This window comes from Hydractinia symbiolongicarpus, chromosome 10, assembly GCF_029227915.1.
Source record: "Hydractinia symbiolongicarpus strain clone_291-10 chromosome 10, HSymV2.1, whole genome shotgun sequence".
NCBI classification, from domain to species: domain Eukaryota; kingdom Metazoa; phylum Cnidaria; class Hydrozoa; order Anthoathecata; family Hydractiniidae; genus Hydractinia; species Hydractinia symbiolongicarpus.
Window position 1 is genome coordinate 11,883,537 of NC_079884.1, and position 19,305 is coordinate 11,902,841.

Here is a 19,305-nt window from a genome sequence, read left to right on the forward strand (position 1 = left end):
AGCGCTTTAACAATGTAGCCATTTCAAAAGTTGAAAATTTTCATGAGACGAACCTCGTTTTAAGTTCAAATATTACGTTTTATGAAAGAACTTGGATAGTTATCAAGGATTTTAATTGATTCTTAATCAATGGATTTGGGAGTGCCACTGATGAAGCATAACACGACCTTTTGGAAACAGAGTGAAGTGCGGTCAAATGATGGATGTAATATCTTTTACCCATTCAGAGTGATATTTTATTTTTTTTTAACAGCTAATTATGTAGCATGTCGTGCCTCGGGTGCACATATGTAGCCAAACGCGGGTTATAGGTGCATAGCCTCTCCTGCCGTATTTCCACTTGAGAGTAGCGTGATGTTAGTTATCCAAAGTGAAACAGCAGAAGAATAGCTTTTAGCAGTAGAAAGTGCTATGTGCAAGCATAGTCACAAGAAAAGAGAAAGTCTGGGTATTCGGCTATAATTTCACAAATATTAAGGGTGCAATTTTAAATTTGTGTCTTCAAATAATTGTCCTCCACTATATCTTTCGTGATAACAGCTACAAGTTTTTCCCTCTAAGATAAGCTATATTTGTCATTTCCTTTGGGTAATCCAAATATCGTACAATAATTATGTCTGAAACTCGAGCAGCCATATATAGAACAATTAGCCCCAGGAATAACATTGCATTCAATCTCAACGTTTAAAGTATAGCACAGTAATGATGTAATGTCAACAAATGAATGTTGAATATTGCCGCTAAAAAGTTTTACTTCGTGCACTCCAAAATAGACTGGGTACGAGAAAATCCTGGAACACTACGTCGATACAGGGAGCGGAGCGCGCTTGCTGCAATGCCCAGACTATCTCTCTTTCTTATGGCTATGGTGCAAGACATATTGACAGCGAAAAAGAAGCCCGATATATCGAAACAAAAAAAAACCTCGTAACGATCTTGGCAGGAATATATACTTGACACAGAAATATAAATTCTGTCAAATTTTCTCGAAATACGCTTCGTTACGTATCTTCTCGATACGTCAGAGTCACCCCAGCCAAAGGCGGGCGCAGTTTTCTGGCCGGACAAATATAAGGCGTTTTTTAAAAATATTTGTTTTAAAGTATTCATTTTTAGGGCCATGTACGTGTCTAATGAACAAAAGCATAGCTACAGTCTCTGCTTTCCTCCAAGGTCTCTGTTACCAAGTTTTCTGACCCTTCCCTCTGTTAACAAATCAGCACGGATGAAAAGGAAAACCTTTCGAACTCCTAAAATGCCGCTCGCCGATAATGTGTCGGAATAATTACAACATAAGAAAAATGTTCTGCTATTTTTTCGGTACCGGACATTTGTTATGCAAATGCTCCATTATTACCCGTGGTGTTCGAAAGGACGTGGCAAAGGAACATTTAGTATTTATCGGACGAAAAACCCTTACTTATTTGCAACACATATTATTATAGCACCTGTACTTAGAAATAAAAAGGAATCGTGGAGGCACACAGAGTAAAGATGAGTCAGAATGAGCTGTTGCAAAAAGCAGAAGATGTTGCTGATCAAGTTTTACGGCAATCAAAACACATCCTTCCACACTTGGCTAGATTTTGCTTAGTTGCAACTTTTTTTGAAGATGGTATTCGTATGTGGTTCCAATGGTCTGAGCAAAGAGATTATATCGATCACCAATGGAGCTGTGGCTATATTTTAGGCACTATGTTTGTTATAATTAATTTACTTGGTCAGCTTTCTGGCTGCTTTATGGTTCTTGCTCGTGTTAGAGTTGAAATTGCTGTTGGTATTCTTTTTGGTATTATCCTTCTCCAGGTAACTTAAAAATATTCCACTTAACATACATTTCAATGTAACTTCTTATGTTATAAAGTTTGGTTAACAGAAAACAAATGCTATTAATGCGACATTGTCCTGACCCTATTTTCCTGATTGAAATGTCACATGTTACAACTTTCGGTTGTGGAAAAACACAGACTTTTACGGGTACGCTTTCACAGAAGAAGCTTTGATTAAACAACAACTGCAATGATTATCTAAATTAAACGAAAGCTAAACTAACAACAACTTTCCTAAAACTACGCAATGACAGGTTTGAAGTTTATGTTTGTTCTCTTTACCAGCTTGTTGCCCAAATCTAGATAACACTTTCTCTTACCAGCCTTAAAAATCATTCATAAAGCTAAAAAATGAATGTTTTGCTTTATCAAGTGTTCCATTTTTGGCCAGTTGTTAAAAAACTGTAGTTACCATGGAGATGATGAAAATATTTTTTTATAATTAGCATTAAAATGGTGCAGTTGCATCACTATTAAATTTGAGAAAAATTGATTGAAAATTTACCAATTTACCATGAAGAATCTTCACATTTACCTCTTCACCCAATGGCAATTAATAAAGCTTGTTTGGCAAAAAAAGAATTACAAAAACAATGAGAAATCAGCCAATCATGTAATGCAAAGATCATGCGGTTGTTATTGTTATAATGATCGATGTAACCAACTACTATACCCCCCCCTCTTTTTCACCTTTGTTCTTTATCATGACAAATATACTTTTTTCCAGTACGCCTAGTGCTAATTATTACACTGAGAAAGCAGCACTATTATTTTTTAAATGAAATACCTATAAATTATTTTGCCCTCTTTGAAATATAAAATAATTTCCAAATGTCATTACTAGTGTATCTCAAACTGTTAATAGCCTTCTGTACCTTAACTAGAATAATTTCCACACAGAGTCCCCAAAACAAGTTTTGTGGTTCCTGTGTGATCATAGTAGAAGGACATTTTGTTAAGCTGAGACTACATATATATATCGATATTTATGTTAGTAAAATCAATCATTTTTCAATCTAGAAAGGTTTGAATGAAAACCTTTATTACATTTTTTGAATTGACTGGAACAAATTACTTAAAGATCTCTAAATTCCAAATTTGAATCACAAGCCAAACCTCCGTGGTTTCATGGGCCACTTTATTTCTTTTTAGACTTTGGCATACCAAGTATTCACAGATGTAAAGTTTTTCTTAAGGTAAGCACCAACAGTAATAACCAAGTCACTTATTTTATTTCTTTTAGACTATCACATATAGTATCCTTTGGGATTACAATTTCTTACTGAGGTAAGAGGTATATAATAAATCAATTAAATTTTAACAAGTTAAAATAAGTTGATAAATCTTAAGTAATGTACTAAGTTTGAAACATCAATACATTTAACATTTAAAATAACATTTCATCTCTAGGGAAAGTTGACATCTCTTTTAAAAATTTAAATGTTGGTTTGATGAATTAAACCCGTTTTAAACTTTTGTTAAATTAAGTTTAATTTAACACATTAAAACTCTTTAAATAATGTATTCATATTAGACACAAATATTTAATCATGTTTTTAAACATTTTTTTTGCAGAAGTTTATCTCTTTCTGGAGGTCTTATATTATTGCTGGCTGAATCTCGCCAAGAAGCACGAAGCGTCTTTGCAGGTGTGCCTACCTTAGACACACACAACAAACCAAAAACATACATGCAGCTCACTGGTCGTGTTCTTTTATTATTGATGTACCTCACCCTATTAAAATTTGACATGTCCTTCTTCCATATCGTGTTTAACCTCATCGGCACAGTATTAATTATGTTGGTTACAGTTGGATACAAAACCAAGTTGTCTGCTCTTGTCATGGTGCTCTTTTTGTTCATGATTAATGTTTATGAAAATGCGTTCTGGATGGTTCCACATTGGAAAGCCATGCGCGATTTCCTCAAATACGATTTCTTTCAAACTATGTCTGTAATTGGTGGATTATTGTTAGTTGTTGCGTTTGGACCTGGAGGTGCGAGTTTAGATGAAACAAAGAAGAAGTGGTAAAAGATAGGAACACTAGATTTTGTTTTATTCATAGCTTCCACTATTGCTTGTGTTTTGTCAGTTTAAAAGTGGAAGTGTCATAAGCTGAAATAAAATTAGTTTGCTACGAATGGTTCACATACACAGGATATTTCAAATATCCTTTGTGGCTTCACAGTCAGGACATAGTCCGCAGTCAAATTATAATAACATCGACTAGACTGTATCATACTTTTCTTATGTTAGGATTTCACCTATTTTTAGATAGAAGTGGCGTGTTCTTGTGATTAAATGATAGATTTCTATTTTAAAAATATAAATATTTATCTGTAGGCAACTTCTGTATATTGCTTTAGAATTTTTTTTTTAACATTATACAAACAATAAGAACATGTAAAGAAACCCTTTAAATTCGAGTCTATCTTACATTTATAGTACCTCCGTGCACAAGTTAGATGACATCCACCAAGAGAGTTTTTTACATAGTATTTTTAATGAAAATATTTATTTCTATCCCTCCTTTTATGTTAAAGACCCAATTTATTTTTGTAAGATATAATTTTGACAATATCAGAAGTGTGTAGGGTTTAAATATATTGAAAAAAAACGTAGGAAAGTCGCGTCTTTGTTTTTATTAATGGTGCTGAAAATTGCAGTTAATTAGATTTTTTGCACAAATTTATTTTCGCAAATGATCAAAAATTATTGTTATCAACATTGAATGCCCGCTTAAATGGTTTATAGGAAATGAAGGAGTGTCTCTGAATATCATCTAGGATCTATGAATATTGCGGAATTTATTTTTGCGGTCAAAACTATATTTTTATGTGATAAAATTTCTCGAATTTTCGAAATGTCAAAATATAAAAAACACGAAAAAAATTTAATTGGATCAATTAGTGTTCTGATAGCAAATACTGCAGACACGCAGCTTTATCGCAGCTGTACACGTATTTTCTTCTTCTTAACAACCGGTTTATAACTAATTGCACTAAAATCTGTAAAATAATGGTTTTTGTTAGCCAATGTTTTAAATTTTTTACGCGTCTGTTCTTTTGTAAGAATATGCGTGAAAATGAAATCAAGCTACGGTTTTAGGTTAAAAAATCAGGTCTGTTTTTTGGAAATAAGAATAATGGCTAGGTTGGTTAGACTTTGGATATTCTTATAGAAAAAGCGTGTATCTGATAAAATCGTTGAACTTATTCATGAGACATTTTTTCCCTTCTTATCAATGAGAAGTATGTCATTAAAAGTTGTTTGTCTCAAGTTCTTTAAGATTAAGATCTTTAGTAACGCTATTATTCAGAGTTCTCTAAGAGAAGTGTCCATGATGTAGAAAATAATGATTGTCATTTCTTGGTTTGTGCAATTATTATGTCAATCAATAAACGTAAATGTAAACAAAATTGTGGAATGTTAGATTTGCGAAAATAATTATTTGCAAAAAATCTAAAAATAACCCATTCGCAAAAAAATATTCTTCGCTAAATACCTAAAATAAGCCAATTCGCGGAAATATCTTATTTTTACTAATTCGCAAAAATTAATCTTTGCCAAATGCTTTTTTTTGACATCGCGAAAGTACGTCTTCAATCAATTTTATATTGGAAATTTGAGATTAAAAAAAATATTTCGCCCTTTCTTTTGAAAGAATATACGTGGAAAGGAAATCAAGCTACTGTTTCAGGTTAAAAAACCAGGCCTGTTGTTTAGAAATAAGAATAATGACCAGACTGGTTAAAATTTGGATATCTCTTTAATAATAGCCGTATTTTGTCTGTCTGTCCGCGAAAGATGCGTCCCGTAACGGAAACACGAAATTTTGTAAATTACGCGCCGATACCAAATGCGATATATTTTTATTGACTTTGTTTTGACCGCTCGCGCGTGGAACACCATTCACAACGCCTGATTCTTTAAAAAAAAACCAAGATTTTCGCGACCAGAAAGAATCCAAGATCTTCGCGGAACGAAGGCCATTTTGATAATGGTCGTGTTTGTGGTCAGTGTGTGAGGTTTGTAGGCCTGTTTGACTTTTTTATCTTCTAAAAGCCTTATATATTTGTAATATTTGTTTTCTGTTTGTTTTCAATGTTAGGATAAATATATTGTCACGTTTTTTAGCCACGTACAGATCTTAAACGCACCAGTTTTAGGATGTTTGGCTAGGAACGAAGATTAGCTAGCTATAGCTACTAGCTAGCTAGAGCCTCACTTATTGCTATTCTGTATGGTATAAGAGCTTTTTATCCTAGCCAACATTTATTTTTATGTTGAGGCTGTGGCTATTTAGCTAGCTCCTTAAAAAGTGAAAGTATAAAAATGCAGTTTGGCTACAACAATATTCTTAAGCAATATATAATTTTTATGCTAAATGCAGTTAGCTAGCTAGGTATAGCTACATATTTTATTATTTTTCTGCAAACTTTTTCTGCAAATGAAATGGCTGAGCGATTGTTTTGGCTGGACGAGTAACGACAGGCTGTTCCCTGTGTTTTTATTTAAACCGAAGTTGCAATGAACATTTTTGGAAAAGGGTAATACGCCTTATGCGCCTGTTCAACTGTGTTTAACTGTACTAAGCGGTTAGCCCAGTGTTAAAAACAGACTGTTTTTTGTAAAAGGCTGTTACGCCTATGGGCATGTGCAACACCGTTTACCTGTATATACTAAGGTCAGCCCACCACTGTGACAATTAATTTTTAAACTTTCTTGGGAATCACGCCTGGACTAACCGCTCAGCCCTGTGTCTGCGAGAAAGTTTTTTCAAAAGGGTATTATTACTATACGCTGTACAACACGGTTTAACTGTACTAAGCGCTCAGCCCAGTGTCACGATTAATTTTTTAACTTTTAAAAAGACTTTTCCACAAAATAAAATAATATTGACCGATTGTTTTTGCTATGATGGAGTAAAAACACTTTGTAAACTCTGTTTTTATATCAGTTATCGTTGCGGGAAAGTTATTTTTTGAAAAATATGTTACAGTCGCACACTATAATGGTGTATGCGCTTCAAATGATTAACGACATACTGTATACCTGTACTAAAGCGCTCCACCTGATCGTGTGGGACAGTTTACAGCTCTTATTAAGCGCTCCACAGAGTGTTCAATGCCGGATCACACCTTTACTTAAAACTTAACCCGGCGTTTCGACGCCGGGTTTCCCGGCTAGTCTCTTTAATAATAGCCGTCGTCTGTCTGTCTCTGCGCAACATGGCGGAGCGAGTAGCGAGACCCGCCGAAAATCCCCGCGGCCCTGCAGCTTTATTTCGAATCCCCGGCAGACCCCGTTTTTTTACCGGCCTTGCTTTGCCGCTCATTGCAATAAACCAATCACAAGGCTCCATTTTCACTAATGACCAATCCAAGTGCTTCGCGGCCTCAACATGCCGACGGGAGGAAACATGCTACCCCTACGAAGGCCATTTTGGTTTGGAAGTGATGGTGTGAAGTTTGTAGGTTTCCTTTCAATCCTCCTTATTTCTTCTGAGTACTTTTTATCCTATAGGATTATTTAGTTTGTTTTCACATGTTAAGGTGAATATTTCATCACGTTTTCTAGCTACGTATAAATCTTAAACAAACCAATTTTAAGTTTTTGGCTAGCTATAAAACGTACATTTTGAGGCAGCTAGCTATAGCTAGCTAGCTTTATTTATTCCTATACTTTTAAAGTTTTTATTCAGTTTGGTATATTATTATTTATTTTTATGTTGAAGTTGGGTCTACCTAGCTAGCTCCTCTTTTAGCTACATCCTGCTAAAAAGTGAAAGTAGCCAAATGCAGTTTGGCTGCAAGTGAAAGTAGCCAAATGCAGTTTGGCTGCAACACAATTCTTAACAATTCTTATGCTAAATGCAGTTGGCAGCGGCCACTTTTATTACTGATTTAAAAATTTATTATTCAAAATAAAGTTGCTGAGTAATTTTTTAAACTGAACCGGGTTAATGCCAGGCTGTTCACTGATTTCTTTTAAAACCGAAGCGATAAGGATTTTTGGAAAATGGTATTACCCCTATGCTCATGTATGACACGATTCACCTGTTAAGCGCTCAGCCTGGTGTTAACGACGGGCTGTTTCCTGTGTTTTTATTTAAACCGTTGTGATAAATTTTATTTGGAAAATTTTATTACGCCTGTTACTCATGTATGACACAATTTACATGTTAAGTGCTCCGCCTGGTGTTAATGACGTGCTTTTTCCGTGTTTTTATTTAATCCGTTGTGATAAAGTTTTTTTACCTGCAATAAACATTCAACCTGGTGTTAACAACAGGGTGTTTTGTGTGTTTTTTATTTAAATTGAAGTTGCGATAGGTTTTTTTGGGAAAAGGCTATTATGGCTATAACGCATGTGTGACACCATTTACCTGTACTAAGTGCTCAGTCCGGTGTCATGATTAATTTGTTAAGGTTTCCTGAAACGTACTCCGCAAAATAAAATAATATTGACTATTTTCTTTTCTTATGATGGGGTAACAACAGGTTGTAAACTGTGTTTTTATTTTGGTTAAAGTTGCAGTAAAGTTATATATATACATATATTTTAAAAAGTACATTACAACCGAAACACTATAATGTTGTGTGAGCTTTACTCAATTCACGGCATATTCTGCATACCTGTACTAGAGCACTCAAATTATGGATTTTTATTAGTTTTTTTATGGGGTAACGACTGGATTTTTCCTTTGTTTTAAGTTAAACCAAAATGCAGTAAAGTTTATTATGAAAAGGGTATTATGCGTTCTCAGCCCACTGTCATGATTAAGTTTTGAACTTTTAAGGAAACTTATTCCGCAAAATAAAATAATATTGCCCGATTGTTTTTGCTATGGCAGAGTAACAACGGTTTGTAAACTGTTTTAATTCAGCTTTTGTTGCGGGAAATTATTTTTTTTTAAATATCTTACAGTCGCAACACTGCAATGGTGTGTGCCCTCCACTTGATTTACGACATACTGCATACCCGTACTAAAGCGCTCCACCTCACCGGGTTGCACAGTTTGCGGTTCTTATTAAGCGCTCCTCAAGGCGTTCAACAACAGTTACTTGTGGCTTAACCCGGCGTCGAAACGCCGGGTCTCCCGGCTATCTCTATAATAATAGCCGTCGTCTGTCTGTCTCTGCGCGGACCCCGCTAAGTTAGAAAATGATGTTACGGAAACACGAATATCAAATGCGATATATTCTTATCCACTTTGTTGCCACGGGTAAATTCAAAGGACGGGCGAACCCGTGGATTTTTCCACGGGCAACGACTAGTCTCTATTATAATAGCCGTATTTTGTCTGTCTCTGCGCAACATGGCGGAGCAAGTAGCGAGACCCGCCGAAAATCCCCGCGGCCCTGCAGCTTTATTTCGAATCCCCGGCAGACCCCGTTTTTTACCGGCCTTGCTTTGCCGCTCATTGTAATAAACCAATCATGAGGCTCCATTTTCACTAATGACCAATCCAAGTGCTTCGCGGCCTCAACATACCGACGGGAGGAAACATGCTACCCCTACGAAGGCCATTTTGGTTTGGAAGTGATGGTGTGAAGTTTGTAGGTTTCCTTTCAATCCTCCTTATTTCTTCTGAGTACTTTTTATCCTATAGGATTATTTAGTTTGTTTTCACATGTTAAGGTGAATATTTCATCACGTTTTCTAGCTACGTATAAATCTTAAACAAACCAATTTTAAGTTTTTGGCTAGCTACAAAACGTCCATTTTGAGGCAGCTAGCTATAGCTAGCTTTATTTATTCCTATACTTTTAAAGTTTTTATTCAGTTTGGTATATTGTTCTTTATTTTTATGTTGAAGTTGGGTCTACCTATCTAGCTCCTTTTAGCTCTACCTCTGGCTAAAAAGTGAAAGTAGCTAAATGCAGTTATAGGCAGCTACCAATTTTATTACTGCTATGAAAGCTTATGCTGAAAAATAAAATTGCTGAGTATATATTTTTTTAACTGAACTTGATAACGACAGTCGGTTTCCTGATTTTTTTTTAAACTGAAGTCGCGATAAAGTTTTTTTAAAAATGGTGTTATGCCTATACTCATGTGCGACACAGTCTAGCTGTACTAAGCGCTTAGTCCGGTGGTAACAACGGGCTGTTTCCTGTGTTTCTGTTTAACCGAAGTTGTGATAATGTTTTTTACAGAAAAAAAGTACACACTGTTTACCTATACTAAGCGCTCAGCTTAACATTTTTTTGAACTTTTCCCGGGAACATTTCCTGAAAAATGAAGAAGGTTGGCCAGCTGCTTTCGCTATGACGGGGTAACATTGAATTGTAATCTGGGTTTTTATTTTACCTAAGTTGTCGAAAGTTATTTTTTGAATAGTATATTACACCGGAAACACCATAAAGTTGTGTGCACTTCACTTGATTTTCTACACACTATATGGCTGTACTAAAGCGCTTTACCTGAATGTGTGGCACAGTTGACGGTTCTTATTAATCACTCAATCTGGTGTTTAACGCTGGGTAACACAGCTACTTGTGGCTTAACCCGGCGTTTCAACAGAGTGTATTCTGTGTTTTGTAAACCAAAGCTTCAATAGTTTTTTTGAATAGGGTCTTTAGCCTAAACGCATGTGTCGCACGATTTACCTGTACTAAGTGCTCAGTCCAGTGTCACAATTAATTTGTTAACCTTTACTGAAACTTATTTCGCAAAATAAAATAAAATTGACCAATTGTTTTTCCTATGACGGGGTAACAAATGGTTGTAAATTGTGTTTTTATTTTGGCTAAAGTTACAGTAGAGTTATATTTTCAAAAATACACTACAGCCGAAACACTATAGTGTTGTGTGTGCTTTACTCGATTAACGACATACTGCGTACCTGTACTAAAGCGCTCCATCTGACCGTGTAGTACAGTTTACGGCTCTTATTAAGCGCTTCACATAGTGTTCAATGGCGGGTCACACCTTGACTTGTGGCTTACCCCGGCGTTTCGACGCCGGGTTTCCCGGCTAGTCTCTTTAATAATAGCCGTCGTCTGTCTGTCTCTGCGCAACATGGCGGAGCGAGTAGCGAGACCCGCCGAAAATCCCCGCGGCCCTGCAGCTTTATTTCGAATCCCCGGCAGACCCCGTTTTTTTACCGGCCTTGCTTTGCCGCTCATTGCAATAAACCAATCACAAGGCTCCATTTTCACTAATGACCAATCCAAGTGCTTCGCGGCCTCAACATGCCGACGGGAGGAAACATGCTACCCCTACGAAGGCCATTTTGGTTTGGAAGTGATGGTGTGAAGTTTGTAGGTTTCCTTTCAATCCTCCTTATTTCTTCTGAGTACTTTTTATCCTATAGGATTATTTAGTTTGTTTTCACATGTTAAGGTGAATATTTCATCACGTTTTCTAGCTACGTATAAATCTTAAACAAACCAATTTTAAGTTTTTGGCTAGCTATAAAACGTACATTTTGAGGCAGCTAGCTATAGCTAGCTAGCTTTATTTATTCCTATACTTTTAAAGTTTTTATTCAGTTTGGTATATTATTATTTATTTTTATGTTGAAGTTGGGTCTACCTAGCTAGCTCCTCTTTTAGCTACATCCTGCTAAAAAGTGAAAGTAGCCAAATGCAGTTTGGCTGCAAGTGAAAGTAGCCAAATGCAGTTTGGCTGCAACACAATTCTTAACAATTCTTATGCTAAATGCAGTTGGCAGCGGCCACTTTTATTACTGATTTAAAAATTTATTATTCAAAATAAAGTTGCTGAGTAATTTTTTAAACTGAACCGGGTTAATGCCAGGCTGTTCACTGATTTCTTTTAAAACCGAAGCGATAAGGATTTTTGGAAAATGGTATTACCCCTATGCTCATGTATGACACGATTCACCTGTTAAGCGCTCAGCCTGGTGTTAACGACGGGCTGTTTCCTGTGTTTTTATTTAAACCGTTGTGATAAATTTTATTTGGAAAATTTTATTACGCCTGTTACTCATGTATGACACAATTTACATGTTAAGTGCTCCGCCTGGTGTTAATGACGTGCTTTTTCCGTGTTTTTATTTAATCCGTTGTGATAAAGTTTTTTTACCTGCAATAAACATTCAACCTGGTGTTAACAACAGGGTGTTTTGTGTGTTTTTTATTTAAATTGAAGTTGCGATAGGTTTTTTTGGGAAAAGGCTATTATGGCTATAACGCATGTGTGACACCATTTACCTGTACTAAGTGCTCAGTCCGGTGTCATGATTAATTTGTTAAGGTTTCCTGAAACGTACTCCGCAAAATAAAATAATATTGACTATTTTCTTTTCTTATGATGGGGTAACAACAGGTTGTAAACTGTGTTTTTATTTTGGTTAAAGTTGCAGTAAAGTTATATATATACATATATTTTAAAAAGTACATTACAACCGAAACACTATAATGTTGTGTGAGCTTTACTCAATTCACGGCATATTCTGCATACCTGTACTAGAGCACTCAAATTATGGATTTTTATTAGTTCTTTTATGGGGTAACGACTGGATTTTTCCTGTGTTTTAAGTTAAACCAAAATGCAGTAAAGTTTATTATGAAAAGGGTATTATGCGTTCTCAGCCCACTGTCATGATTAAGTTTTGAACTTTTAAGGAAACTTATTCCGCAAAATAAAATAATATTGCCCGATTGTTTTTGCTATGGCAGAGTAACAACGGTTTGTAAACTGTTTTAATTCAGCTTTTGTTGCGGGAAATTATTTTTTTTTAAATATCTTACAGTCGCAACACTGCAATGGTGTGTGCCCTCCACTTGATTTACGACATACTGCATACCCGTACTAAAGCGCTCCACCTCACCGGGTTGCACAGTTTGCGGTTCTTATTAAGCGCTCCTCAAGGCGTTCAACAACAGTTACTTGTGGCTTAACCCGGCGTCGAAACGCCGGGTCTCCCGGCTATCTCTATAATAATAGCCGTCGTCTGTCTGTCTCTGCGCGGACCCCGCTAAGTTAGAAAATGATGTTACGGAAACACGAATATCAAATGCGATATATTCTTATCCACTTTGTTGCCACGGGTAAATTCAAAGGACGGGCGAACCCGTGGATTTTTCCACGGGCAACGACTAGTCTCTATAATAATAGCCGTCGTCTTTCTGTCTCTGCGCGGACCCCCCGCTGAGTTAGAAAATGATGTTACGGAAACACGAATATCAAATGCGATATATTTTTATCCGCTTTGTTGCAACAGGTAAATATAAAGGACGGGCGAACCCATGGATTTTTCCACGGGCTAACGACTAGTCTATATTATAATGCCCGTATACGTCTGTCTGTCTCTCACGCAAAATGGTAGCTTAGCTGCGCAATAGCGAGAAGCACGCAATGCGGTATAAAAAGGACGGGCGAATCCGTGGATTTTCCACGGGCTAACGACTATTCTTATAAAAAAGCGGGTGTACTAAATAAAAGTGTTTCGTTTCTCTGATGTAATCATTGAACTTATTCATGGGACATTTTTTTCCTTTTCAGCAATGAAGTAAATCTCAAAGCTTGTTTGTAAAAAATACGTGTACTTAAAAAACGGGCACCGCTGGCGAAAAGAATGCGGAATTGAAACACGTAGTTGTTTTCCGAATTAACATCGCTATTTTCCGCATTTTTAAATTTGTTAATTCCGCAAGGTTAATTTTTTTTAATTAGCAAATGAAGTTCGAAAACAGGCAAGGATAGGATAAGATTTTATTATTCTATGCAAAAACATAATCATTGGAGAAGTAAAACGGAAATATTCCGAAATACAAAATACTTCAGCCTGATTACCTTTCAAAAATTTTGGCCTCTTTTGCAAAACTTTTAAAAGTGACTTTGCGAGAAATTTTATTTAGTGAAGCTTTCTAAATCGTAAATTTATGAAAGTAAAAACAAGACCAAAAGTGCCTGGTTAAAAAATTAATCCAAATTTGTTTCTAACGTTTTCTTTAAAAATTCAAGAATCTATTGGAAAGAAAAACTTCGTTCGACTGGCTTGTGGCTACCAAACACCACCTATTCACAGGCGCTATCCCAATACTGCACAGCGCGGGAACTTTTGCTTGCTGCGTTTCCGCCCTGGGGTGATACGTTCCTCATTATCGAACCTGGTACTACATAAATTAGCCCCTGTAGACCATGTTGACACTGAGCTTAGTGTGGACGCCTGATCGACATAGACAACTGACCGATAGTGGTCCCGACCTCAAGTCGTTCGTAAGTTTAGTCTCCAAATAGCTGGATTACAGGTGCACGCCACTACACCCAGCTGACGGAAACAGGTAAAAAGTATAAACTTAAAGCTTTCTTATTTTTCCGAAAATTCAAAAGAAAAAAAGTTTACTATTATCAACTTGATTTTACATTTTTTCGTGCAGGATGGTGTTTAAAACATAAAAATAAAATTCGAGATCAGCCGTAGTTTCAAATTACACGCGCTTTGTTCCATAAAATATTCCTCACCATATGAAGTTTTTTTTTTACCTTTTTACAAACAATAGGAACGCGTAAAAAACCTTTGAATTCGAGTCCCTCCTACGTTATTGTTACCCCGCGCATATATAAGATCCCATCCACCCAGAGAATTTTTCACATAGTATTTCTAATCGAAATGGTTATTTGTATCCTTTCTTATATGTTAAAACCCAATTTATTATTGTAAGGTATAATTTTCGCATTATCAGAAGTGTGTAGGGTTTAAATATATTGAAAAAAAGTCGCAGAAAAGTCGTGTTTTTCTTTTTGTTAATGGTGCTGAAATTGCAGTAAATTAAAATTTTTGCACAAATTTATATTGTCAGATGTTAAAAAATTATTGTTGATTTCCGCCGGCGAAGGCGGAATCTTTAATATCGCCTGGGAAGATAGAGAGAGAGATAGAGAGATAGATAGATAGAGTAAGCCCAGAGCCTGGACGCCTAAAACTTATCCAGGCTAAAGCTTAAATCCTCGTTTTGAGCTATAAAATCGTGACATGTTTGTCACGATTTTATATCTTTTTTCAGATTATTGCTAATGGCGGAAATCTTTAAGCCGCAGGGCTTTTTGTTAAATCTTTAAACGTCTAGAATCTAAGATCTATGAATAACGCGGAATTTATTTTTGCGGCTAATTCTTTATTTTCATGTGATAAAATTTCTCGAATTTTCGAAAAAATGGCTAAATTTAAAAAAAGCAAAATAAATTAAATTAGATCAATCCCGATATTGCAGTGAACGTCCTCTATATAGATGGAAAGAGGATCAACATTCTACGTCGATCAGTACATAACGGGCGTACCAAGGTGGTGACCCTATTGCTTATCATCAATTATAAAAAGAACCACTATACGGTAGTGAAAAGCCTGTCGAGGCTCCTTGGCAAGGAGACTTCAAAGAATAGGAACGCAATGCACTTTTGCCTAAACTGCCTACAGAGTTTTTCCACAATCAAATCAAGGAATAAACATTAAAGGGACTGCATCGATCATGAAGCAGTCAAAATTACGATGCCAAATGAGGCCGAAAATTGGTTATATTATATGGATGGCCAGCAGCAATTCAAGGTACCCTTTGCTATCTATGCAGACTTCGAGAGTCTGCTAGTTCCAGTAAAAGATGCAAGGGATACCAAGACAAAAGGGCTGAGTAACCACGTACCGTCCGACTGGTGTACCTATAGTACCCTTGCTTATGGGGACGTACGGAATCCCTTAAAAGTCTACAGGGGTGAGGACTGCGTCACCCGCTTCGTGAACCACCTAGGGGATGAGGTGAAACGTCTCTATAATACCTACCTGCAGCAACCCATGACCAAACTAACAGAGGTCCTAAAAGGGAACATGACGAGGCCAAGCACTGCCATATCTGCCTAAAACCCTTTGATAACGATGAGAATAACCGTAAGGTCAGGGACCACTGCCACTATACAGGTCTGTATAGAGGCGCAGAGCACGCAATACGCAACCTCTAATACAAGATACCTGGCCATATTCCAGTGATCTTCCATAACCTTTCAGGGTATGATGCCCATCTCTTCGTACGAGAATTGGGCGAGAAGTACGACACCCAGGACATTGGGTGCTTAGCCGAGAATACCGAAAAATATATAAGTTTCAATGTCAAAATCAAGGCACCACTTGGAGGTATCGGATATGGTGATGGTGAGAAATACAAGACCATAGAGATGCGGTTCATCGATAGCTGTCGATTCACGGCATCATGACTGGACAAATTGGCAAGCAGCCTCAGCAATGAGCAGTGTGAAAATTGGTTTTTCAATGAGGATGACACGTTTACGCTCATGCGCAGAAAGGGCGTATACCCCTAGGAGTAGATGGATGGATGGCAGCCATTTGAGGAGACAGAGCTATCTCCCATGGGGGCCTTCTACAGCAAAATTAATATGGATGGAATAAGCAATGAGGATTATCAATACGCTAAAAAGGTATGGAAATGCATTACCCCAGAGGGTGATAACGTCACCATGGGAGACTACCAGGATGTGTACCTGACAACAGACGTCCTGCTATTAGCCGACATCTTCAAGACATTTCGAGGTGTCTGCCTGGACAATTACAAGCTTGATCCCGCCCATTTCTACAATGCACCTGGATTGGCCTGGAAGGCATACCTGAAATTTACGGGTATAAGGCTAGAGCTCTTTACGGACCCCAGCATGCTCCTGATGTTCGAGAAGGTATCAGGGGAGGTATAACCCAGGCCGTATACCGATATGCAAAAGGCAATAATAGGTACATGGAAGAGCAGTATAACCCGGAATATCTGGATGCCAACAACCTATACGGCTAGGCGATGCGTTAAGACCTGCCCACGGACGGGTTCAAATGGGTGCAGAATGTTGAAGCCTTTACCGAAAGGCGGATCGAGAAGCTCTTTGAGGATAATAAGCATTGGTACATCTTAGAGATAGATATCGAATACCGCAAGATACTACATGATAAACATAACGAGCTACCGTTCCTACCCGAGCGCACGATGGTCCACAAGGTCGAGAAATTGGTACCGAATTAGAGGACAAGCGTAAATATGTGGTACAAATTAGGGCCCTTTACGAAGCTATAAAGCATGGGCTTGAATTTAAAAAAGTGCACATGGTGATCCAACTCAATCAAAAGGCATGGTTAAAGGGATATATAGATCACAATACAAGGCTAAGGACGGATGCCAAAAACGAGTTTGAGAAAGATTTTTATAAACTTATGAATTTAAGTGTATTTGGCAAGACGATGGAGAATATCCGTAACCACCGCAACATCTAGTTGGTCACCAATGAGGACAAATATATAAAGCTTGTAATGAAGCCGAATTTTAAGGGTGAAAGCGGGTTTAGCAAAAACCTGGTAGGTGTTGAAATGGGCAAGACCGAGGTCAAGATGAACAAGCCGGTGTATATAGGCCAGGCTAAATTGGATATGTTGAAGTTAGTCATGTACAAGTTCCATTACAATTTCATGCAAGAAAAATATGGTTCTAAATTACAGCTCTGCTACATGGACACGGACTCCTTTGTGTACCCTATACGAACGGAAGACTTTTATAGGCACATCGCGCAAGATGTTGAGGCACGCTTTGATAAAAGTGCCCATAATCCCGATGATGGCAGGCCCCTCTCTATAGGGAAAAACAAGAAGGTGGTAGGCTTGATGAAGGACGAATTAGGTGAAAAATCATGACCGAGTTCGTTACCCTAAAGGCCAAGTTATATGCATACAAGAGTCTACCGAAGGAGGGTGGTGAAGAGGTGTGTCACTAAAAAATCAATAACCTTCGGTGACTATCAGCGATGCCTGGAAGAGGACGTTGACGTCTACAAGAGCCAGGTGTTGATCCAAAACAAGGGTCATAAAGTATACACGCAAGAGGTGAACAAGTTGGCACTAAACAGGACAGATAACAAACGGATAGTGAAACCCGATCAAATTACGACGCTTGCCAGAGGCCATTACCGCCTAGCGTCTAAAGGGAAATAAAATGGAGGAATGTTTATATACCTATCTTACTTCCGTATGCCATGATTGCCCATATACTTTTTCGTTATAAACGACTATTAATAAAGATGGTTGATATTGCACAAGTATTCGACAATGCCTCCGCAGAATATGAAAATATTGAAAAGCCCATCGATAAATTTTAAAGGAGGCTTTACGCAAAGGCAAAGGGAACCTTTTGCCAACAAAATGTACAACGTGAGCTTCAGGAGAAAGGGGAAACGACGGCAAAAGCACTGTCTACCCATGTTATAAGCTTGTATGCTAGCATGATCGGTAACTTCGTGGATATCGAAAGTGTCGAGGAGCTAAGGAGGGATATCGAAGACGATCCCATTATAAGGGACTCTATGACAGATCTTGGGATCCTCGTATACTGCACTATTGGGAGGGGTTTAGCCCCGCTGCGTGTAGCAGGCCATACAGCCCGATATATGGGAAAAAGAGAGAGAACGTGGTGAAGGAGGCGGATACGACGGAGGAGACGGTTCCATAAATAAAAATGAGTGAAAAACAAAAAGAAAGAGAGAGTCATTACAAAGCCACCAAGTCATCCCGGAAGGGTTGCGTGGAGGCACAATTTGGCGGCACTGAATAAGAAGAGGAAGAAAGAAATGAAGCAACAAGAGGGTACTGTAGAGCCCGCAGTCAAAGCCTCCTCTGAGACCAGTTCCAGCAAGTTGATGGACAGTGTCCACATCTATGGAGTTGGAGCGATAGACGTAATTGCCATAAGCGGAGGCGTTTGGTATATGTTTAGCAGGGGTAAAAATGAATCCCAAAACACCACACCGGCGACCCATCCAGAGCCCCAACAGGACAAACATGGCAAAACCCAGCCAAATATTGACATCTTCAAGATGCAATGAATTTTTGCTAAAAAAATAACACCTAATAAATGGCAACAAGCAAACATGATGAAAACATGGGGCCAAAAGAGACCATGACAATCGATGCCTTATGGGAGTCTGTCAGGGTCGTGTCTTACACGATACTAATTGCCACGGGTGGTAAAAAGCCCTAGGGGTCTCCAGACCAGGTGCCAGATGTACGTAGAGGATGGTCTTAAACTTGCTGGGTACATGGTTGCGGCGGTTCTATTCGATGAATACGCGATAAAAGAAGGTTGGTACAAAAAGTCATTAATAGCTCCGAAATAGACAACATGGTAAAAATTTTATATCTCCAAGAGAGATATAGAAATAATGGAAGAGGCCAAGCAGTGTTTTAAATGCTCAAAATCCCTACCGTTGTATCAGTTCAGGGCAAAGGGCAAAGGACAACTTACAAAAACATGCATCAAATCCCTTGATCTTGGTAGGATTTCAAAAGGCCATGCTAAATGTCGTAATTATATGCAACTCTTATATGAGTTGATAATCATCCTACATGACCATATGCAAGCACAATTTAATGAGGGCTATACCTGGAAAAATTATGAGAGACATGTCAATAATAAAGTACGCTTCAGGTACGACGAATCGTTTAATTCGCCGACACTTGCCGAG

The 19,305-nt window shown here is 37.7% G+C and overlaps 1 protein-coding gene across 2 annotated transcripts; it reads left to right on the top strand.

Annotated features, from left to right (window-relative positions):
- The first annotated feature begins 1,332 nt into the window (after positions 1–1,332).
- LOC130662444 (surfeit locus protein 4-like) lies at positions 1,333–14,279 on the top strand. 2 transcript variants are annotated; one of them, XM_057461320.1, is made up of 3 exons: positions 1,333–1,806; positions 3,073–3,116; positions 3,405–14,279. In XM_057461320.1, the coding sequence occupies exons 1-3, from the start codon at positions 1,495–1,497 to the stop codon at positions 3,859–3,861; spliced, it is 813 nt and encodes a 270-aa protein (XP_057317303.1). In that variant the 5' UTR covers positions 1,333–1,494; the 3' UTR covers positions 3,862–14,279. The 2 variants fall into 2 exon arrangements, with proteins under 2 accessions (XP_057317303.1, XP_057317302.1); XM_057461319.1 differs by lacking the exon at positions 3,073–3,116 and adding an exon at positions 2,982–3,025 and having other exon boundaries at positions 1,338–1,806.
- The last annotated feature ends 5,026 nt before the right edge of the window (positions 14,280–19,305 follow it).

Coding starts and splice junctions, on each gene's coding strand:
- LOC130662444 (XM_057461320.1), top strand. CDS start 1,495: ATGAGTCAGAATGAGCTGTTGCAAAAAGCAGAAGATGTTGCTGATCAA. Junction 1,807..3,072: donor TTGGTATTATCCTTCTCCAG/GTAACTTAAAAA, acceptor TATTTCTTTTAG/ACTATCACATATAGTATCCT. Junction 3,117..3,404: donor GATTACAATTTCTTACTGAG/GTAAGAGGTATA, acceptor TTTTTTTTGCAG/AAGTTTATCTCTTTCTGGAG.